Source organism: Hibiscus syriacus, unplaced genomic scaffold (genome assembly GCF_006381635.1).
Source record: "Hibiscus syriacus cultivar Baekdansim isolate YM2019G1 unplaced genomic scaffold, ASM638163v2 tig00111027_pilon, whole genome shotgun sequence".
Taxonomy (NCBI): domain Eukaryota; kingdom Viridiplantae; phylum Streptophyta; class Magnoliopsida; order Malvales; family Malvaceae; genus Hibiscus; species Hibiscus syriacus.
This window is the reverse complement of record NW_024062960.1, coordinates 893683-917677: the sequence shown is the minus strand read 5'-3', so window position 1 is coordinate 917677 and position 23995 is coordinate 893683. Positions and strand designations below refer to the sequence as shown.

Here is a 23995-nt window from a genome sequence, read left to right as displayed (position 1 = left end):
GCAATTATACGAGCTGTGGTGACAGCATAGTGCACAACCTCTATAGACTCACATATCTATAGTTCTCACATGTGTACATGGGTTTTGAAAAGAGAACATAATTTGATATAATGATATGTGTATTTCTCATGACATGGTAGAAGTGCATATATGTCATGGTGATATGAGATGCTATGCGTTTATGTATTATATGATTATAGAAATTACTAATGTATTGTGGCATATTAAAATATATATAATATGTTTATATTCATTATATGCTCATATGACGGAATTGAAGTAATGGCAAGGAAATTAGTAAGGATAAACAGGTTGGTGATATGAGAACAATGTATATGATATATGTATATGATGTGTGATATGAATTGCATGATATGATATATATGTGATAAAGGTTATGGTATCTGTTACATAATATACATGAATATATGTTGATGTATATGTAAATGAGTTGTATAATTTGATAGCATAAAACAGGCATGCATGATTAGTGGGTATGAATTTCATTAGATGTGTTTTTCTTTATGCCTCACTAAGTCATCGACTTAGCGTGTGAGTGTTTCACACGCAGGTTACAGAAAGTGAATATAGAAGCTGTGAGGAGCAATACAGGTCAGCATCTCCCTTACAAGATTTCAGATCAGAAAATAGATGAGTTAAATGATTTTTGTTATTTTGAATATAGTTGGCATGTACTAATTGATTGAGTTAAATATGCTCTGATCGATTTTGGTTATTGTGGTCAAATTATGTAACGAAACTGCTTTTACTTTAATGAAAGCTTTAAATTTTCTTTGAATTTTGTCAAGAGTCAAAGTTTGAAAAGTCAATGTGACACCTCGGACTCGTATCCGGGTCGGGTACGGGTTAGGGGTGTTACATTTAATGGTATAAGAGCTAAGGTTTAGCCGATTCTCGGCATAAACCGAAGTCCAAAGTGTCATAAAATATGTACATGTCAACTAAGGTGAAAAATTCTGATCTGATAGTGTAAGAAGTATGATGTCTTGCTAATAGAATAAGAATAGTTTAATATAGTAGAAATTCGATCGTGATAATTTCGAAGTAAGTGAAGGTGATATTCCTGACTGTGATAGCTATTCACATGCCCTGGCCAGGCAGGATGAAGAGCGGACACCTGAGGAAATGCCTCATAAGATCAAAGACTGATTTCAGAAAGTTGAAATCATATTAGAATAGTGATAGAAAGTTTTCATAGGTCTGAATCGAAAAAGTGATATGAAGTATTCTTATTATTTCATGGATACGATTGAATATGGTGAACAAGTGTCACCATAAGAAAGTTAAAAGATATGAGGATATGGCTAGAATTATAGAAGAGTTCAAGAATAAGTGAATCAATAACCAGTTTATAAGATAAATGCAATCAGTGTGATGAATTTGAAACAAAGAGATAGTACTATGTATAAGCAAAATGTGGATATTATAAGGGTTTGCATTCTAGATGAAAAGAGTTAGCGTTGGCTAACCAGTTTATGTGACGAAAAGTGTATTGAGATTAAAGGATTTGAAGATATTATTAGGATAAGTTAACCGAATATGAAACGAATATGGATATAGTTGTGTATCTCGACCATGTAAATGTGATGTAGTGAAGGAGATAAGGATTCATATGGTTAAGGAAAGTTATAAAGTAATAGAAAAGTTTAAGAATCAATATATCAACAATCATTTTATAAGACAGAGAAAGTTAGAATGCTTGATTTTGAAAACAGAGGAATCGTAACGTGTAGGGATATGAATATAGTTTGATAAGTCGAAGAAATTGTTGTTAAGTTATTTGAAGGAAAAATGATGTATGTAAGTGAGGTATGGAGGGTTTGTACCTAGACGAAAAGAATATTATTGATGTTAAAAATTGTTCTTTTCAAGAAGTGATGAATTGTATTAAAGATCTAGAGAGATCTCAGAAGAATTAAGAGAATTCGTATCTCATAAAAATCGACATTATCGAAGAGAGACATAGATTATGATTGTCAATTACAGACTCGATTTGAATTAGTTGTATTCCATAGCAAATGATCAAAACTTGATGAAAGACAGATACACTTGAATAGTAGAGTCTGGTACAGGAAGATTAAATAAGGAGTTAAGAATGAATATGAAGTTAAGTTAGAAGGGAAAGTATGGATTTGATTAAAAGTTATGCTAGAAAATAGGTAAAGCAAAATTATTTTAAAAGGATCAAGTGATATAGGTACTATTTTGTAAGGGTTTAAGAATAGGTGCATTGATGATTGATTTATAAGATAAAGGAAATTGTAATGCCTGAGTTTGAACCCATGAAAATTGCATTGTGAATGAGTAAGAATGTGAGTTAAATGAGTCAAATAAATTAATGTTGAGTTAGTTTCGACTTGAAAGAGTAAATGATTAATATGTTTGAAGAAAGTCAAGTATATGTGTATTATGATTTGAATAAGGACTTTACGAAGAATAATGTATGCGCAGGAGTGTTGATTATCAAAGTGATGAAGAGATGATAAAGATTAGTAATCCGAGATGAGCACAAGTGAGAGGAAAAGAGTATGTGAGCATGAAAGAAAATATATGATTTATGTGTAAGGAGATTTTGACTTTGAATAAATAAAGGTTATGTTTCTTGGTCAAGCAGATTTAGTCAGAGGAATAAAGAATAATTTATATGTATTAAGGAAGTTTAAGAAGTAATTAAGCGATGATGGAATAAAGGTTGGTTATTACTGCAAGGTAATTAAAGATTGATAAGGAATTTGATTGATTAATGATTTTGAGTGATAAGAACTGATGCTATTGGTTATATGATAAGTGACATGATAAGGATGTATAAAGAAAAAAAAGGGTAGTTGAAGAACTAAGGGAAATAAAGATTAAGTAAAGGAAACAATATGAGAACATTAACAGACATGTTCTTATCAATGTTTGCAGTGAAAATTCGAGGACGAATTTTCTTTAAAGGAGGGGAGATTTGTAACATCCCAAATTATGGGTTAGTGACTAAATTGTAAAATTTTAGAATTTGGTGATTAAAGTGGAAAAGTTGAAAAGTTCAATGATTTATGTGGAGATAATCCCTGGAAGTTTTTAGTAATTATCCAAAGTAGTAAAGGGCAAAATGGTTATTTGACAATAAAGATATTTTTTATCCCCTTTAATAGGAGATTGAAACGTGGAAGATGAAAACATTTCATCTCTTCTTTTTTTCTTCTTTCTCCTCCCGTAAGAGCTCAAGGGCAAAGGTAAGTTTCTTCATTAGTTGATTATTTGTTCAACTAAAGGTTGGGTTTTGATCATTGGATGGTAATTAAGCTTAAGGAAAGCTTAATTGGTTCTAAAATAACAAGATGAAAGGTATATGAGAGATTAAAGATTTTGAGTTTTTGAATGAAATCTTGAAATAAAGTTGATACGTTGAATTTTAAGTTGAATTTGACTTGTCAATAGTTGAATTAAGAGATTTAAAGTGATAGAAAGGAATTTAGAACTTGTTGAAAATTGAGTATAATTCTTGAATTTCATTAAGAGGAGAGGATTTTGAGAATTAAGATGGATTAAATGAGTACAAATGGGCTTAAGTATGCGTGTTTGAGTTTAGTATATAGAAGAGGTTGAAATATGAAGTGTTTAAGATGAAATGAAGTAAATTTCGTGCTGAAAATATGATTTATGGACAAGGGGAATCGGTACCCATTCAAGGGAATCGATACCCATTCAATGGGGAATCGATACCCCTCAAGCGAACCAGAAATTCCAGAATCTCATAGGGGAACCGATTCCCCCACAGGAGGGAATCGATTCCCCCTAAAGAAAAAATGTGAATATTGGTTTAATAAGTTCGTTTAAGTTGCTAGTATCCAATTACAAGGTGTAGGTATCTAATGATTGCCTCAAAATGTACATTTATGTAGATTCTGCGCGTAAAGCAATTCCGGAACATTTGGCAAGTAAGATCGATCAAGGGAAAGATAAGAGATTGAAATTGACTAGTGAGGCCAAGGTGAGTGCATACTAGTGATATGTAGTGTTTAATGGAAATAAGACTTGCGATGAGTCTATTTCCTAGAGTAATATGCATGAAGTCATGGACATGATTATGTGTTGTTATAATTATATGTGATTATCTGTATTACATTGATTGTATGTATGCATGACTAAAGATAATGATATGCTTTGTATATGCTATATGATTTATGTAAAACTTTATTATGTAATAATGGAAAAACATGGAATAAGTTATATGATAGAGTCATAAGAAATGAAATGAACACGAGAGAATAAGATAATCAAGTATAAGTCATATGATATGGTATAAGTGGTTATACGAGAAATGTTAGGAGACTCTAAGAGAATAATATAAATTCGAGGGCATAAATAAAGATACATAAGTTATATAGGGAAGATTGATAAATTAAAGGAAACTATGGTTTATGTATTAAAGTGAACAGCTACAAAGTTTTATTAAAGAGTATTATGGAAGTCATGAGAAATTGAACTAAATAAATAGATGGTTTATGTGAGTGGAAAAGAAAAATGATATAAAATAAGTGGAAATTATTTATAAGATAGAATGAGACTAATTGAACCTGTAATATAAACTTTATAAATGAGTACTTGGGTAAAATCATTATATGATACAATTATAGAGTATTACTATACAAATTATATTAAAATATATGATATATGAAATATTATATGACTATGCGATTATATAGAAATGTTCTACGCGTAAGTGAACCATGTGTTTATATGTATATGGGATATGTGATTTATATGACGATGAGCTATGTGAAAGAACTACATGACTATATGTATATGTGAATGTATGTTAACATAAATATTAATGCCCATGTTATGTGTCATGAGAGCTAGGGGTATAGTTGGCATGCCAAGAGTCGATGGTCTATATGGTCCTTCGGGACATATATGTATTCTTTGGAACATGTGTGAAGTCTGGTGAGACAGATACTTGATCCTTGGCATATGTATATGATTCTTAAGGAATGATATTTGGTCATTCGGGACATATATGTATTCTTTGGAACATGTGTGAAGTCTGGTGAGACACATACTTGATCCCTAGTATATGTATATGATTCTTAAGGAATGATATGTGGTCCTTATGGATATTATTATATGGCACTACGGTGCAATTCTACGCGGCACTCCGGTGCAATTCTACGTGGCACTTCGGTGCAATTATACGAGCTGTGGTGATAGTATAGTGCACAACCTCTATAGACTCACATATCTATAGTTCTCACATGTGTACATGGGCTTTGAAAAGAGAACATAATTTGATATAATGATATGTGTATTTCTCATGACATGGTAGAAGTGCATATATGTCATGGTGATATAAGATGCTATGCGTTTATGTATTATATGATTATAGAAATTAGTAATGTATTGTGGCATATTAAAATATATATAATATGTTTATATTCATTATATGCTCATATGACGGAATTGAAGTAATGACAAGGGAATTAGTAAGGATAAACAGTGAGAACAATGTATGTGATATATGTATATGATGTGTGATATGAATTGCATGATATGATATATGTGTGATAGGGGTTATGGTATCTGTTACATAATATACATGAATATATGTTGATGTATATGTAAATGAGTTGTATAATTTGATAGCATAAAACATTCATGCATGATTAGTGGGTATGAATTTCATTAGATGTGTTTTTCTTTATGCCTCACTAAGTCATCGACTTAGCGTGTGAGTGTTTCACACGCAGGTTACAGAAAGTGAATATAGAAGCTGTGAGGAGCAATACAGGTCAGCATCTCCCTTACAAGATTTCAGATCAGAAAATAGATGAGTTAAATGATTTTTGTTATTTTGAATATAGTTGGCATGTACTAATTGATTGAGTTAAATATGCTCTTATCGATTTTAGTTATTGTGGTCAAATTATGTAACTAAACTGCTTTTACTTTAATGAAAGCTTTAAATTTTCTTTGAATTTGGTCAAGAGTCAAAATTTGAAAAGTCAATGTGACACCTCAGACTTGTATCCGGGTCGGGTACGGGTTAGGGGTGTTATATTACCTCTTCCCTTGCCAGCCATAGTTGTTGCCTCCGATGCTGCCTTTGTCACCCATACCATCGTGGTTACCGTCAGAGTCATTAGGACGCCTCAATTGGGGGTTCGTTGGGTTTGATTCGTCGATTGGGGATTCATTGTGGTTGAATCATCGATGGAGGTTCTATAGGCTGAAGGTTTGACCGACATCAATGACAACAAAGGCCGGCAACCAACGTGAATATAAGGATTGAAATTAGATTTCTAAAAGTTTTGGGTTTTCTTTTAATATTTCTGAAAATTTTGGAGTTTTTAATAAAAAATATTTTGAATTTTTTTATTTTTAAAAAAATTCAAATTATCTAAACTCAATATATATCACTTAACGAAATTTTTTAACGATCATTATGGTCGAGACACTTAAAATATTAATATTTATAACGTTAGACACCTGAATTAACCGAAAAAAATTTAGACATCATTTAAAAAGTAATAAAGTTTAAATACTTATTTTTCTATTAAGTCTAAAATAAACCATATTAGAATAATAATAGATATTTAAATCCACATTTATTAAATAAAATAAAATTATATATATATACCGCAGATATTGGAACGTGAACCATTCGCTGTCGCACTAAAGCAGTCAGCCCCAAGTGAAAATCGATCATTTTTGAATTGATTTGATTTGGTGAGTCGAAGGGCCGGGTGAGAATGAGTTGGATTGCGAGTCCTAAGAGAAAGCGGTTCGACGTGTTTGATTTCGCCGACGACGACGAGAGAGTTGAGAGGGAATCCGCGGAGATTGCTGGAAGGTTTAAGAACCCTAAAAGATGCCGCAAGGCTTCTTCTCCTATACACAAATACACGTTTCTTCAATTGTGTAAATTTCTTCCTTCACCTCTCGTTTTCTATCTCTTGACTCGAGAATCCCCTCTGTGATTACTCTGTTTGGTGCCCAAGAAAGTGCGGGAAAATGTCATAATTTGGATTTTGATATTGATATATATCTAACGTCCCTAAAAGTTTTAGAAGAAAGTGAATCCTTCTTATTTTGCCTGAATTTTGTTAAATATGACTCTGTTTGATGAAAATACATGTGGAAAAAGATGGTGGCTTAAAAAGGACAAACAGTCAAAACGCACCATAACGTAATGCATTTATTTCGTCTTATACGACCATGGATTGATTCATTCCATTTACTTTGGTGCCCTGCTAACTTATTTGTTAAAATACCCTTAACTTACGTATCTATGTAGTATTTATATAATTAAGTATATATTTACCTGATTACATTTTCTTTTCTTCTGTAGTTGCAGGGGCAAATGAAATTAGTAAAAGTCCAATTGATCTTGAAGGCGAAGGTATGGAGTTGGTTTAGGCATACTTTTATACATGCTTTATTGTGTAAATATTATATAGCTGTTCAATTGTTTTCTGTCTTCTTGTTCACTGGTTTCAGATTGCCACAGGACTAAGCAAACCGAAAGTAGCAGCAATCAACCAATTGAACTAGATTCTGAAGTTACAAAACCTCCATGTGGGTTGATATTGCTATTTTTTAATTTCCTTTTCTTCATGAGTTATAACTTTGCATAATACTTTTGAATGATATCCGATCTTGAGTTGTTTCCTGGTATTATGTTTCCTATGTGCGGCACAACATAATTCTGGAATTCCTTTTTGCTTGTTTTGTGGCTTAGAATTATCGTCTTGACACTTCTTTCCATGGTTCATTATATGAGACTTAATGCTGATCTTCACCTCCTTAAATTCAAATATTGTTTCCCTGTAATTATTTGACATCTGACTGAGTTCTGTGTGGCTGTAACCTTTTTTTTATTTGTAATTTACCAATGGCAGCTTTCATTTTTATTGACGCTTTTATTGCATTTGTGTTGGGTTCTTTTTCCCTGTTATTCCACCTTTTCCCTGGTTGGAGTCAGGGAAAATTAATTCAGGGTTGGAGGGGACAATTTGTACCTTCAAAGGAGAGGCAAGTTTGGCCTTCTTTTGATGCTGTTATTCCATAGCTGTTCAATGATGAATGATACAGCAATGTGCATGTGTGTTACAGTGACATATCTACTGTAATTGATTTAGCTTGTTGTTAGTTATTCTACTTGATAGCTTTATCACTTCCGGCTCATATTGATGCTGTTAAGGAACAGGTGAAGAATGAATAAAAATGTTAGTTCTAATATTTGAGTAAGATATGATGATTAAAAGATGTGTGCATGAGAAAAGAAGAGTTTTTAGTTATTATATTGAATTACTCATGCAATAATATTATGTAACATCTATGCTTTCATGTTTACTTATAGTTTTACAAAGTCGCAAGGCTTCAGAAAGTGAAAAGATTGATGGACCAATTGATGTTGATGGTAAAGATATACGGCATCATGTGTACATCTTCACTATCAATGTGCAGTTTCTAATGTCCATCATGTAACTTTGTAGAAGGGCAAGTCACCAAGACTACACCAAAAACCCGTAGATATGAAGTTGAAGATGTTAATGCTAGTGTTACAGGTCCGCAATGCACACCTGCAATCTGTCCTGTAAACATGAGAGAAGAGATTTATATCTCGGGTAACTCTTTGCGGTCTTTTTCTTCAAACTATGAGGTATATTGGCACCTTTCCTTCATTATTTTGAGCAAAATAAAAAATCATTTGAATAACTAGCTTCAGACTGCATCAAAGATTGTACTTCCAATCTAGCTTATTCTCTATGTGATGATATTTGAGGTTTCTCAGAATAAATGCTTGCAAGAAACTGTATATCGGTAACATTCCACTTGTCAATTAAAATGGCTGCAGAATGAGCGAGTTAGTATGCGTTCAAATGATAATGGTTTGATTCAATTGAGTTCTCCATCAGCTTCTGCCTCTTCTTATGTAGAGTTTGGAGGTATTTTCCTTTTCCTTTTATACTTTGATTCATAAGTTATGATACCTTCTTTCTTCAAGCGTCATGCATTGACTTGTAATCTTTTATAACATTCTGCTTTTCTCAGGTTCTCCAGAGGAGCAACTTCCAGTTAATGATTCTGATGCACACGAAATTGTAAGTATAGTACTCTAATTTGTAATATTGACTATGAAATTTAGGGCTTGATGGCTGTTTAGAGGGTTTGTTATTTAAATACTAACAACCTATTGATTAATATGTGGACATATGGAGTTAAATTCTTCATTAATATGACTTATTTTCTGCTTGTTATGGTGTGGGTTAAGATTTTATTAGTTTACATCTGTTTATAGAAATAATTTGTTGATTTATTTCCATATTGTCTCCATAACTATTTTTTGTTTCATATTGTGAAACTAGAATGGCAGAATCAACTGTTTTCAAATTTGTGTTAATTGGTATTCCACATTTTGTTAATATTTTTTTGCTAGTAAGTTGCGTTTCATCTTGATTTTTTTTTAATTATTTATAACTTGCAGGAAAAGGAAGATGTGGAAATTACTATTTCCCCTGATTTCATAATGTATAGAGGCATGTATTGCACAGAGGGCCAATTAACTTTTTCAAAAACCTTCCTCAAATTTGAGGGCTTTAGTGTAAATGGGATCAAGGAGAAGATTAGTTTTGTTTGGGCTGTTGGTGATATCATCAGTATTGATGCAGAATGGTGTCAAGAGGTGAGTTACAGGCTTACAGCAGCTGTTCACTCTTATCTTTTTCTTCAAAGTTTTGCCAAGATACTCTGAGAAGATAATCTTTGAGCTTTTACTATGCTGCTGGACACAGGTTGAAACAGCCATTATGAATTTTGTTCTACAATCAAAGAGTTCTAAGAGAGTTGGAAATGCAAATGAAATTTCAGGTTTGTTAATTTTCACAAATATTGTGTATTGAACTTTTTTTTGGTATAGCATGATATTTCATGTTCCGAGGGAAATTATCTGAACTCCAGTTAAAATTAATGTCCAATCTGACCTCTTTTGGAATATCACCCATCTTAGCTGTAGCACTAGCCTTACATCATAACCTCGTCTGTACTATTTTTGACGAGCCATTTTTAAGAAATTGTTTTCAACCATCTTTTTCTAATAGGAGTTGTTTTGGATGTAGCTGTGATATCATTTAGGGGTTATTTTTTCTCATCAATACATTTTGAACTGGATTCTTGATTGCTGCAGTCATTGAGTCGTTGAAGTTTTCAGTTTATGATCCTTGTTGGTCTGAAAGGCAGGAAGCAATCAAATCATCGAGCGTGAGATACAGGGATTTATGGAAAACCCTTTCTGAGTAAGTTTTCAACTGACTTGGTTTCTTATCAAGTTGTTACTTTTTTTTTCAATGTAGATCTAGAGAGTGATGGTTTGTTTCTTGAATTAGAATATATATGCATTTGATTTTGTCCAGCCACGTAGGTATTCTTTTCTCTTTCCCCGTCCAGAGAAATGGTGTTTTAGCATATATCATTTAGTTTGACTGAGTATTCTCTGGCTTTCACTATGTTTTAGTCCCTTTCTTCTAGCTTAACTTGCTGTTTATGTGAATGGAATTCTCTTTTGTTTGTATATGTGCGTGGTTTAATTTCATAGATTTAACCAGTCATGCTACAAATTACAGCAAAAATGAAGAGAATGCCTTCATGAGACAGAATGACAGGTTTTCTCCAAAGTCATATTTTTCTGAGTAAGTTAAAAACTATGTTTTTTCAATTACCAGTAGAAACAGAACCACTGATGCTAATTGGTTTCTGAATGCATTTTAATGGATTATTCGATGATTAATGATGCTCTATATCTTTCCCTTTTTGAGGTACAAGCTCTATATTATGCATTTTATTTGGTTATCTTCAATTTGTTCTGCAGGCTTCATGAACATTTTGAAGAAGTTATCTATCCGAAAGGCGATCCTGATGCTATTTCAATTAGCAAGAGAGATGTCGAACTTCTTTCTCCAGAGACATTTATCAATGATACTATCATTGACTTCTATATTATGTAAGCGTGAAATGTACTCTATGTTCTTGGTTTTCGTTTTCGTGTTCTGAATGTTAACCTATTCTATATCTTGAATGTGCTTGTCTTCAACCTTGAGGATTCATAGATAAGATATATGTGCAGTATAGTTATGGCTTTGGAAGCATTTCTTGTCTTTATCATCATGTCTTCTTGATTCAGCCTAAGTACTTATTCTGCATTTATGGAGTACCAACTTTTTTCTGTTTTATTTAAAAAAGTAACACTTTTTTCTAACGGTGCCCACAAAGCCACAGTTGTAATGGCAAAGGTGGTTGTATGCTGGCACCTTGGGTAGGGTTCAAAGTTCAAACCCTGGCAACTCCCCCCCAAAAAAAAAATAAATAAATAAATTGATTGTAGTGATCAATATAATTTCATACTGCGATCTGGGCTTATACAATCGGCAACTCAGATGATCACCTCGAGATCCACAGCTAAGTCCCTAAATTAAAATCATAATCATGATAGATGTCTAAGTGGCTTGTGGGAGTTAATGAGAAACCTTCCGTATGTTTAGTTTATGATCCCATGTTGTTGTGTTATTTTCTGCATTTGTTCCATTTCCTGACTTGAAAGTACTGATGTTTTGTTCTGATCCATTTAACAGATATTTGAAGAACAAAATTCCACCGGAGGAGCAACATAGGTTCCACTTTTTCAATAGTTTTTTCTTTTGCAAGCTTGCTGATCTGGATAAAGGTTTATCTGATGATTGTCAAGCCAGGTCAGCATATCATCGTGTTCATAAATGGACGAGGAAGGTGGATATCTTTGGAAAGGATTACATTTTCATTCCTGTAAACTACAGGTAATAAACTCTGTTTTTGACCATGGCGTGAGAGAAAAATCTTTTACTAGCTCTATAATATGAGTTATTATCACATCTCTATGACAGCCTGCATTGGAGTTTGATTGTCATTTGTCATCCTGGTGAAGTGGCTAAACTCAAAGGCAAGATTGTAATGCAGTGTCTCAGCATGTCATAGCAACTAGGATTGTCTCCACTTTTACCTTTTTCAGCTGTCTTGCAGATGATGTAACTGAAAATTTGCTTAAAGTTCCTTGCATTTTGCACATGGATTCAATTAGAGGAAGCCATAGGGGCCTTAAAAACCTTTTCCAGAGGTAATTTCTTCATGATTGTTTTCATAAGTAGTTACGATGCTTTTGTTCTGTTAGTACTTAGGACAGAAAAACAAAAAATGACCCAATGTTGACACGTTTCACTGTTTTATTCAATTCAATTAGCACGATCTGTGGAAATGATAGAAAGTGGGTAACTTATAAATTGTTGAACAAAATATCTGGCCTTAGGTTATTTTAAGGAGGTGTGTATCACACAAATTGTCTGCCCTGTTTGAAATAATCATACTCTGTTTTAAAATATTTTGGTATTGATTATTATTTTCCCGTTTCATTTGTGAAATGCCAGTTACTTATCTGAAGAGTGGAAACAGAGGCATAACGGCGCAGCAGCAGATGATGTTCTTTCAAAATTTTTAAATTTACAGTTGGTCCCACTAGAGGTATTGCTCTTTCAATCTTTTTGATCAAGTTCCTCAATTCCAAAAAAAAAGCCATGTGTTTAAACTTGCTGATTCATCAACTGAAAGTTGTTTTGGGGTGACTTTTTAAATCTCTGTTAGAACTTGGTTTTATTTGGAAATCGAGCATGAGTAAAATCATAGAAATAACTGTACTTTCCCATAGTGTTGTTTCTGCTGTAATCTTAGTTAGCATGTCATGTCACCTGCTTTTATTAGAAGGTATCCAAGCTCGTGTTGCAAAACTAATTGACTGTATGTATGTATTTATATTTCCCCCCTCTATGATTAAGCTACCACAACAGGAAAATTCATTTGACTGTGGCCTCTTCTTACTGCATTACGTGGAACTCTTTCTTCTTCAAGCACCAACCAACTTCTCCACTTATAAGATAACAGAATCCTCCAACTTTGTAAGTACTGCGATCGCTTTCTTCAATATTTGAAACTTGCATAATGTTATTCCTTTTTGCAAAAAGCATGTCATTGTTTACGTCTTTGCCGTTTTACCCGTCATTACTGCTTGATTGTCTCTGCTTGCTTCCAATCTAGTCTTTCTATTGCAAATAACATAGCATTGTTGCTATCCTATCTTACTTGTACATCACCTTTCTATCATAGAAAACTCCAATCCGCCCCTCCCCTTACCTCCCCACCAAAAAAAAAAGAAAAAGAAAAAAAAAGAAAATGTTACTCTTTTCAATTCGAAAAATGTGGACAGGATTTCATATTCAACTTTTCTAATATTATCTTTGACTTTTTCAGCTTAATGCGAATTGGTTTCCACCTGCTGTGGCTTCTTTGAAACGTGGTCGTATCAAGAAGCTAATCTATGAAATCCTGGAGGAGCAATCCTGTTGTCCACCGTCAGCTGATAGCATCTATAAATACTCATCCTCCCTTTTACCCTTCCACAGTGAGCAAGAACCAGGAGTACAAGCTATCGACCAGATTGGCAATTCAGCTGAAACATGTCATAATCATTCTGATGTAAACGATTTTGCACTCTCTGATGCATCCCCTACTTCAAGTCTACAAGGCCGGAAAGACTCGGGGGAGATTTCTGATTGTTACGAGGTGGGAATTTGTAGGAGATTTAATACACATGGTCAAAGAAATGCCATGTCACCAATAGAGGTAACATTTTGTTTCTTTATTACCATTAAGCTTACAGCATGATATAAGATCAATTTGCTAATGAAAATAGATGACTTGTGAATTCTCTCTGTTCTATCAAAGGAAAAGGACTGTTGCCAACGAGATTGAGCATGCTCACACTAATCCAATATCCATCAAGTTGTTGGTCATTCTTGTGTTTTCATCTTTCCGGACACATAATTGACTTTTAGGGGGTTACCATATTGATTAACCCTTGGTTTGTGACTGACTGAAACGAGTCGAATATTATGTTTCTTCTCATATTTATGGATTCATCAAGTTCTATCAAGTCCTGCATCTCCTTTTGCTGCTTATTATGAGGCCGCCTTCATTGGAATAGAGTTGATTTCCCGAGTCTTTTCTTCTATACTGGCAGTTTTAAATTTTGCCAACACTTCTCTGTGAGCAAAAGAGACCGGTTGTGATTGAGGGAAGTTGAATTCTGTTTGGCCCGTACTAGTACTAGGAAAAATAGTAAAACTTTTTCTTTTTATGGAGAATTTTGGCTTGAAATAGTTGCACTTTATTTCTGCTTGAAACAGGAAATAGAAGAGAGAAGTGAAGAAATTGCTGCTGATTCTCCCATAGATCTAGAGGGTGACCTAGCTACTGGATCAGCAACTGAACCTCGCTTATTCAGACGGTATCCTAGCAACGATGTTAGTGTATTAAGAACATCATGGAACCAACATTCGTCGTTACTTGTCGAAGATTCAGCTTTTAACAACTCGAGTAATTCTCTGCATTCATCAGAGAACTTGATGGATCTTGAGGTATCCTCCACCCTTGGAGGGGAAACTGTTGCAACTATATCGTCCGAGTACTCGGATGCAGATTACTCTGATTGTATTGTTGAAGATTCTCAAGACTCTAGTGGCATCATAATACATGATGACATTTAGAGTACATGTTCCATTTGTACTCGAAAAAGCACATTTCCACTCTATCCCATTAACAAGCAGATCTGACCGTCAAATCCAGTTCCAATGGTCGACAGAGGAGATCATATGTCCGAACGTGATGAGCAGCCAATCACAAATGTTCCGAAGGCATGTACGACTTCTTGGTGCAGAAAAGCATGAAGCCTTTCGAAATAGTTTCATTTCTGATCCCATCAACAAGCAGATTCGAGTACCGTATTCTGTCTGAAACTTCCCGACAGAAGTTTTGATGTTAATGACCGTGTATGCAAAGGTGATAAACAGTCACTTACAAAGTTTATAGGTACTGGCATCATGTAAAAAAATGTTTCTTTTGAGCTATTTTAGCGTATAGATTACTTATCTGTCTTGTAAAATTCAGATTTTCTTTGAAAGGAAAAAACATCATCCGTTCCACTGCTCTCTGTAGTACATACTTTTTCCCTTAGATGAACTTTAGCGACAAAAGTTCCATACTACCCAATACCCATGACACCCATTGATATTTACGATGTCTTTATTAGAGTTAATCTATTTGTTTATATTATATTTAATGGTAAATTACACAAATGGTCTCTGATTATTAGGGATGAACATTCGATCGAGTCGAGTAATTTTTTTTGAGTTATTCGAGTTGACGAGTCTTATTTTATAAATTAAACTTGATTTGAAAAATTTTTCGAGTTGAGTCGAGTTTTGCTCACTTATACCGACTATAAGACGTTTTATTAAGTCTCCCAATTATTAAAAGTTATTAAATGGTTTTTCGAATATAGAGTGTTGTTTTGTTGAGTTCTTTGACTATTGAAAGCTATAAAATGATTATCTGACAATTTATATGTTTTAAATTTTTCATTTTTCATTAAAAATTGGCGATCATTTGAGATGAACGTTAATATGTTAATTGAGATATGATAAAATATGATTTGAGAATCGTTTTAACTGTATTTTGTGGATTAAATCTTTGTTTATTTTATGACGTCGAGTCTATGCTCGAAACATTATACTGACAAGTAAGTGTTTGAAAACAACGACGATGTCAATATAAATTATTAAAATATGATTTTATCATATTTTAGTCAGTATGTTAATGTCCAATTTAGACGTTCATTAATTTTTTAAAAAGAAAAATGATGATTTTAGAATATATGAATAATCAGATGGTCATTTTGTAACTTGTAATAGTCGAAGACTCAACAAAACAACGTCTTATAGTCGGGATAAATAAAAGTTTGAATGAATCTGTTATATCAAATATCAATTAGTTAAAAATACTAAATTATTCTTATTTATGAATGTGTTAATATATATTATTTTAAAAGTGTTTTGTATTTTTATTTGTATAATCGTTTATTTATATAGTTAGGTAATTAAATAAATTATGTCATTACTTAAGGTTACACATAGTATTAAATGGTTTGCATTATAGTTCAAATCTGTTTATATTAAATCAAAAGGGTAGGAGATTAAATTCTTGAACTATAATACAAGGACTAGATTTAAAATTTGCAAAGAAAATAGGGACTGAAAGTAGAGTTAAACCCAAATAAAATATTAAATATAGGTGTTTTAATGGATACGGATGGAGTCAAGTGTCAAGTATTTATTATAAAATATTTATTTATTCCAAAGCAACTGAAGCCTGGAAACAGCAAAATAAAAAACATAGCTTTATCTGAGCTCCGAATTGCCTACCACACATTCCACAAAGATTTGTCTTTTTGATTTCGTAGCAGAGAACAATAACACCAAGAGAGGTCACCATTGTCAGCTTACAGTTTCTTTCTCTCTTTTCAATGGCTTCAATTCAATCTCCAACGCCTCCCAATATCACTTTCTCGACCCACCATTTACCTTCCTTCAAAACACCCTTCTTTTACCCTCCTTCCACCTCCAGGAGGTTCCCCCATTCGACCCTTTGCCGCTGCTCAAACGGAGATTCAGATAGAAATTCCGTTAATTGGCGATGGGACTCTGCTTTTCAAGACGTTTTCCAGAATGCCGTCAAGCGATTATATTCCTACATGAACCCTTTCTGGAAAAAACCCGACGCCGCCGGAGATGCGGTGAACGACGCCTGTCAGGGGAAACAGGAAGAGGACGATCGTGATTGGGATTTGGATCGGTGGAAAATGCATTTCGAACAAGTCGATGAACAGGAACGTCTCGTCTCCCTTTTAAAGGTATTTCACGAATTTATGCCATTTTTTTTATTGGGTTGACTTCAATTTAAAGTTTTGATGGCGTTTTCTCTTTGAACAGACGCAATTAAATGAAGCTGTGCGTAGAGAAGATTATGAGGATGCTGCTAGGTTAAAGGTTGCAATTGCAGCTGCATCTAGGAATGATACTGTTGGCAGAGTCATATCACATTTAAATGTACAAATTCGATTTCTTTTCATTTTATTAATCCTTTTTTTTAAAAAAAAGGTGTTCTCCCCCGTTTTTCTTTCTGACCTGTTTTCTTGCGACTTCAGAGAGCAGTAATGGAAGAACGTTTCATGGATGCTGCGTTTTTAAGAGATAATGCCGGTGCTGGATTAGTATGTTAAACCTTTTTTTTTTGGAATGGAAAAAGTAGACAATTTTTTTAGTAGATAAGTATAAATTGTTTGGTTTTTATGATTTTGGGTTCCAGGTTGGATGGTGGGCTGGTCTTCCGAATGATGCCAAAGATCCTTATGGTCTAATTATACGAATAACTGCCGAACATGGTAGATATGTCGCCAGGAGTTTTAGTCCTAGGTAATCATTCCCCTGTTTTGGATGTATAATTGATCATTGGTATGCTGGTCTGCACATGTACTTGTGCTACTATTACAGTTAAGCTCATTTGTGGAGTATTTCTTGTTTACATTTTTTGCATTGGCTCCGGTTTTTTTGTACTTCTTGCTTGTACTTATTGGTTTGCAATTTTGACTGATTGTTTCCGACACTGTTTGTCTGAATCTCTTTTCTTTCAGGCAGCTCGCTACCGCCTGAGCTGGTATACCTTTTTTTGAGATCTTTCTTACTTTTAATAAGAAAGGTGAATACAAACTACAGGTATCTTTTGTTTCTGTTATTATTTTCCCATGTCTGCGTCGTTTCTGATGTTTGAATTGAAAATACTTTACGTGACAGCAAATTTATCTGATAAGTTGACAGAAAACCTGGGTGCTCTATAGTTGTTTGCATGGATCTGATGATTATAATTCATCTGGCATTTTTTGTCTTGGTGATCCTTTATTGAAGCTATTAAGTATCTAGCCTGATGAAAGTTTGTCATCAATTGAATTATCCAATGCTTAGTAGATTACTATGCGGGCCTAGTTCCGAGAGGCATTAGTTCAGTGAGCCATCGACATGCTTGTTTCTTGTAGCAAGCTTAAAAAGAATAAAGATGATTCTTTTCTTGGAAATGCATTTAATAATACCCTTGTGTGTTCCAAGCACCCTGCTCAGCATTTGTGATTTTTAATTTGCAGTAACGTTTAGGGTTCACGAATGTAATCTTATTTGATGTTTTTCAGGCCATGTACTTGAAAAGGAGGAGAGTTTTCCAAGATTCTTCAACGATGCCTCCAAAAGAATCTGGAGTCCCCAGCCGCTTGGCTCCATCAGACTCCACCGAAGACAAAACTGATCTTTTTGTTGTCAGTACTGAAGATGGTGTTGATGAAGAAGATGATAATGAAGATGATGAATCTGATGAGGGTGGGGGACTAACTGGTTTCCAAAATGTATTACGAGATATGATTCCTGGTGCAAAGGTCAAGGTTGTGAAAGTGACTGCACCTGGGAAAGTAGACCCAGATTTTATATCCAAGGTGATTGAGCAGATAATAGATGAAGAAAAAGATGCCGAGGTTGAAAGCATAGAAGTTGATGATGAAATTAAGAGTGATGGTGACCAAGACAGAGATCAAATTGAAATTAATGCCGATAGTGGAGTTATTGATAGTGACAGGCGAGGTGAAATTGCAGTTAAATTTGTTGTTGGTGGTCTTGTACAAAAACTTTCCAACACTGTTCCTGCAATAGAATCACTTAGAGTGCCCGCAAAACTAGTGAAAAGGGGGCGCCTAATGTTTTCATTTTCTATTGAAAAGGACAAAAACCAACAAGAAACCAGTCTCAAGACAAAGGGTGTGATGGATAGAAAAGCAAAGGTTCCAGGTCAACGCAGCACAGATGAAATAATGTTCGATCTTGCTAAATTTATTGGCAGGGAGAAGATACCTTTGAAGGTAGGTCCAATATATTATATAAATATCTGATGAAATCGTGTTCTACATACCATTTCCCCTTTAAGTTTCTTCCATTGAATGCTTGGTTGGCTAACTAATTTCAATCATGCAGGTGCTCAAAGATGTTGGTGAATTGATAAATGTTACTCTCAATCAAGCTCAAAATTGTCAACCACTATCTGGATCTACAACTTTCCATCGCATTGAGACTGCAGCATCACCGGATCCCCTAAATGGTAATTTGTAACACCATCTGTTGATGTTCGCTGATGCTTTTATGAAATGAACATTTATTCTCTCTGTGTGTGTGTGTGTGTGTTTGTGTTTTGTGTGTGTGTGTGTTTGTGTTTGTGTTTGTGTGTGTTTGTGTGTGTGTGTGTGTGTGTGTGTGTGTTTAGGCTACATTATGCAATTCTCTGCTCTGTATGTTTTATCATCATAGAATAAATGTATTTACAATATGCTTGTTTGATCAGGATTATATATCGGTACACATGGGCTTTACACTTCAGAAATCATTCATCTTAAGCGCAAATTTGGTCAGTGGAAAGGGGATAGTGGGACTAAGGAGCCTTCAAATCTTGAATTTTATGAATATGTGGAGGCAGTAAAATTAACTGGAGATCCTTATGTACAAGCAGGGCAGGTGATTCATTGTCTAATTTAACTTTCTCTTATAATCAGAAGCTCAGTCTGGAGCGATCAAAGATCATTTAGTTTTGCATTGCCAAATTATGTGTGCATGTGAATGCAGCTGAGTCATTATCGTCTTTAAAGTAGTTGTATTTCCCGACCTTCCCCGTGTATGTTTCTTGTGTGTATATGAATATCTTTGCAGTGCATCTATTTTTATTTGGTTTGTCTCCTAAAACCTTTGAATATCTGCAGGTGGCATTTCGAGCCAGAGTTGGTAAAAGATATCAGCTCCCACATAATGGGATAATTCCTGAAGAATTCGGAGTGGTACATTTTTTTAGTGTACACTAATAACTTGTAGAGTTTGAATTTGTGGTACCCTTTGAAGTTTTCTCTTTGATACCTGCTTCAAATGTTGAGAAGGTTCCATGGTCTTATTTTCAACGCAGGTTGCTCGATATAAAGGACAGGGGCGGCTTGCTGAGCCAGGCTTTCGAAATCCTCGATGGGTTGATGGGGAGCTTGTTATTCTTGATGGAAAGGTTTTCCTCTTGTTTGATAATGTGTTTGATTCGATGTCTTTTCTTGTCAAATAGTTACTGATTGTTTGATATTCTGACTTGCTAATTTGAACAGTACATCAAAGGAGGGCCCGTAGTTGGATTTGTATATTGGGCCCCTGAATATCACTTCTTGGTGTTCTTCAATCGACTAAGGCTTCAACAATAGTCTGTTGTACATAGTATTTGAGCATGTTTATTTTTCGTTCAAATAACACAGGGTAAGTATGTGCTCACCGCCAAGATATGTAAGCAGCGTATCTGAATTTATATTCATTGCCTTGAAACCTTTTTGTCTCTTTGAAATATCTGTTTTGCATGTAATCACAATAAGTATGCTTTGAACATGATAACTTTCGTAATCACTCTAATTCCTTGTTCATGTAAACTTCATTGAACCATGTGGCATCAATTATAGTGTGCAAAATCGATCATGTGTCATGTTTTGTGAACTATTTTCTGTATTCAGGTCATGTCGATTGAGTAAATATCTGATTTTTCTGCCTCCTCCCTGGTCCAGTCATGCTTGCTGTTCTCTATATGTGAAAGATGATAGAGATTATTGAAGTTTTCATAATGTTGTTTCGAACCTCAACTGGCTTTGAACTTTTGCTAAATAATAGATATTGTAACATGCAATTATGGATGCATAACTTTTATCATACACTCATTATAAATGCGTTGTTTTGTGTGTGCATGACTACTTAAGCGAGATTGTCTGCATTAACTAAATGATCTCTCTATGGGTGACTTGATTCACATGCTTTTATAATGATTGTTATTTGTAAGGTTGGTATCGGTTTGTGCAGTTAAGAATAATCAGTTTGGGATCTTTTCTTTTCCATTTCTATCCGTAAAAATATGTGTTATGGTACCATTTTTGCTAGATTTCTTCGCTATTAATGTAAATATTCAATTTTGAAAGTTCCCTTCTTTCTGTGTATTTTGCAGTTCAACATGATACTTCTCTCTGAACAGTAGAGCAACAAAAAAGAGGAGAGATTCTAGCTTATATTTCAACTTCCGACTTATTGGTTTTGCGGTAAAGTATCAACTCCGGAGAAGTCACCACGAAGCTTTGTAAGATCCGGCGAGAAGAGAACCATTCAACTTTTCAGGAAGTTCCTTTTGCTTTGGATATCGATCAATCTAGTAGTTATATCATAGCATCCGATAAATTCGGAAATTAGAACCCTATTGGAATCATCATAGCCATAGGTGGAATTGATGAACCATTCCAAGATAAGATCCAAATGGTCATAGTTGGGAGTTAGAACTTAGGACCAGTGAAATACAGGCTTTGGAATGGTATGAGCTTCAAAATCTCTGTAAATTATCTTCGTTTTTTAGTTTCTTAACTACTAAAAGAGCCCTTGAACTAATTTACTTTTGTTAAATAAGTCCTTATACTCTTGTATTAAAATAAGCCCTTATACTTTGAATTGTTCTACATCAGAATTTCTTACTACGAAAAGAGGACCCATACATGCATGTTTTTTTCTTATAAATTAAGGGCTTAAGGCTTATCAAGACAAGGATCGAGCAACTTAGGCTCAAGCTTGGCTCTGCAAACAGAACAAGCCAGGAGTATAAAAAGCCAATTTTCAGCACATTCCAAATGAACAGGGAACCGTTCTAGTTGGTTGCTCTGCCTCGAGACAGACAACCCTGAAAATGATGAAGCCATATGTCGGATTCTGTTATGGCTTCGTATTGTATGCTTGAAACACCCTGAAAATGACGAGAATTTGTGTGGAAAATAGCTATGGGAGTGGCCTCAGCCTTAGTTTTAAAAAGCACGTTTAAAGCGTCGGGCGCATGTGGACGCAGAACTAAACGCTTTTGAAGGTAGAGGAGCAGCACAGTACACAAAGCTTTCCTAAGCGTGCGCTTTAGAGGCTTTTCTAAAGAAGCACACAAGGCGTACAGATTTGATAAAAAAGGGTAAACTACAGATTTGATCATTTTTGTTTGAGTTTATAAAACTTATGGTCACCGAATTAAAAAAATATAAGTTTTGGTCACTTTGACATTAGCTACCGTGAGTTGGATGATGTGGCACGTTAGTAAAATTGTTCAAATTTTATTTTAACCCTTGAACTTTAGACAAATTACTAATCATGGGTTTTTTTGTAAACCTTAAATAATTTAGGGATAAAATATCAATTTACCCCTTTTTCCATATGTTTTCTTCCCCAAACCTGATATCTTCTCCATCGCTTGCGCCGCATACCTCATTGATCCTTTGTTTTCATCGATAATTGTTCGAACGGTAATGGTTGTGACTGCTAAGTTTATATCAATTCCAAGGCAACGTGTTCGACCATTGAAGAAGATAGAAAGGATCAATAGATAAAGAATGCAAGACACAACAGAGAACCTATTCCATAGCAAAATAGATTTATCTTGAGGATCAAATATCATCTTATCCTAGTCCTTCATCATCTCTATATTAAATGATCTTTTTGATGCATTCTTCTTTCCATGCTCTCTGCATTTGCAGACATCTACATTAAGTCCGCACTGTTAGATTTGTCTAGAAATTAAGTTGACAAGTTGGAAATTTCATCTTGGTTGGTGGCCAACTTATTGGAAATTTCATCTTGGTTGGTGGCCAAACTTTGAACATGTGAATTTCATATTTGGTGGCTAACTTGTACACATTGGAAAATTCTTTGGTAGGTGGCCAAACTTTGAATATATTGTTCTTGAAACTCAACTATAAATAGGCCTAAGTATTTCCATTAGAAATCATCCCAAAAACAAGTTCTCTCTTCCTCTTGTATTCTTCATTCTCCCACTTTGGGAATTCCAAAGAATTCCATTTGTTGTAATATTGGCGATATAGTGAAGTTATCATCCGGTGTGGTGCCCGAGGAGTAGACGATATTCTCGTCGAACCTCGTAAATTTGGTGTGTTCTCTCCTTTATTGTTTTGTATTCGGTTCTTTTCCATTGTGTTTCAATATTCAATAGTTTGACAGGTTTATCCGCTGTGCAACCTTTGGTGGTTTTAATCTTGACATTTTAGGTCAATTTTAAAACTACGTTCGTGTGGGAAATAACCCGTTTTCCCCAACAATTGGCATCAGAGCTTCGGTTGAGGTTATCCTGGTGGTTCCGTTGTTGAAAAGATACAGTTCGTGATATTGAATATTGTTCGTTAGAATTAAAATGTCAAAATACAGATCAATTGAGACATCAAGCTCTTCATCTGGACCGGTGAGGAGGGTGATGTCAAATGCAAATTTCTCGGTGGAGTTGTTCGATGGATCCGGTCATTTTGGCATGTGGCAAGGCGAGGTGTTAGACGCTTTATTCCAACAAGGTCTAGACATCGCCATTAAGGAAGAAAAGCCCGAATATATGGAGGAGAAAGAATGGAGAACAATCAATCGTTTGGCGTGCAGCACGATTCGATCTTGTCTTTCCAGGGAGCAGAAGTATGGCTACAAGAACGAGACTTCTGCAAGTAAGATGTGGAAAGCTTTGGAGGAAAAATTCCTGAAGAAAAGCTCTCAGAATCGTCTCCACATGAAGAAAAGATTGTTCAGATTTGATTATCAACCAGGCACCAGTATGAATGAACACATCACTGCGTTCAATGAGCTAGTGGAAGACTTATTGGGCATGGATGAAACCTTCAAATATGAAGATTTGGCTTTGATGTTGTTGTCATCTCTTCCAGATGAATTTGAGCACCTTGAGACAACGTTACTTCATGGTAAGGATAATGTTACCCTTAAAGATGTAACTGCTGCTTTGTATAGTTATGAACTCAGGAAGAAAACCAAGAAGGAGAGCAAGTACGAAGCAGCAGAGGCCATGGTGGCAAGAGGTCGCTCGAAAAGTCAAAAGCCAAAGTGGAGAAGGAGATCAAAGTCGAAGTCCATACTGGGAAAAGATGAATGTGCCTTTTGTC

The 23995-nt window shown here is 34.7% G+C and overlaps 1 protein-coding gene and 1 pseudogene across 3 annotated transcripts; both read left to right on the top strand.

Moving 5' to 3' along the window:
• The first annotated feature begins 6680 nt into the window (after positions 1-6680).
• On the top strand, positions 6681-15038 carry LOC120151143 (probable ubiquitin-like-specific protease 2A). Of its 3 annotated transcripts, XM_039163691.1 has the most exons (20): positions 6681-6924; positions 7355-7405; positions 7504-7581; positions 8366-8425; positions 8502-8668; positions 8864-8954; positions 9061-9110; positions 9494-9691; positions 9801-9876; positions 10193-10301; positions 10629-10694; positions 10874-11005; positions 11634-11672; positions 11751-11834; positions 11922-11977; positions 12058-12151; positions 12459-12552; positions 12864-12983; positions 13336-13707; positions 14271-15038. In XM_039163691.1, exons 1-20 carry the CDS (start codon positions 6756-6758, stop codon positions 14628-14630), a joined length of 2466 nt encoding a protein of 821 aa, XP_039019622.1. In that variant the 5' UTR covers positions 6681-6755; the 3' UTR covers positions 14631-15038. The 3 variants fall into 3 exon arrangements, with proteins under 3 accessions (XP_039019622.1, XP_039019621.1, XP_039019620.1); XM_039163690.1 differs by having other exon boundaries at positions 11634-11834; positions 12876-12983; XM_039163689.1 differs by having other exon boundaries at positions 11634-11834.
• Positions 15039-16376: 1338 nt separating this feature from the next.
• On the top strand, positions 16377-21144 carry LOC120151128 (annotated as a pseudogene).
• The last annotated feature ends 2851 nt before the right edge of the window (positions 21145-23995 follow it).

Bases quoted from the DNA above. Each gene is read 5' to 3' on its own strand.
- LOC120151143 (XM_039163689.1), top strand. From the start codon at position 6,756: ATGAGTTGGATTGCGAGTCCTAAGAGAAAGCGGTTCGACGTGTTTGAT. The intron at 7,582-8,365 runs GTGGGTTGATAT...GTTTACTTATAG, and splicing joins TGAAGTTACAAAACCTCCAT to TTTTACAAAGTCGCAAGGCT. The intron at 11,835-11,921 runs GTAATAAACTCT...TCTCTATGACAG, and splicing joins TTCATTCCTGTAAACTACAG to CCTGCATTGGAGTTTGATTG.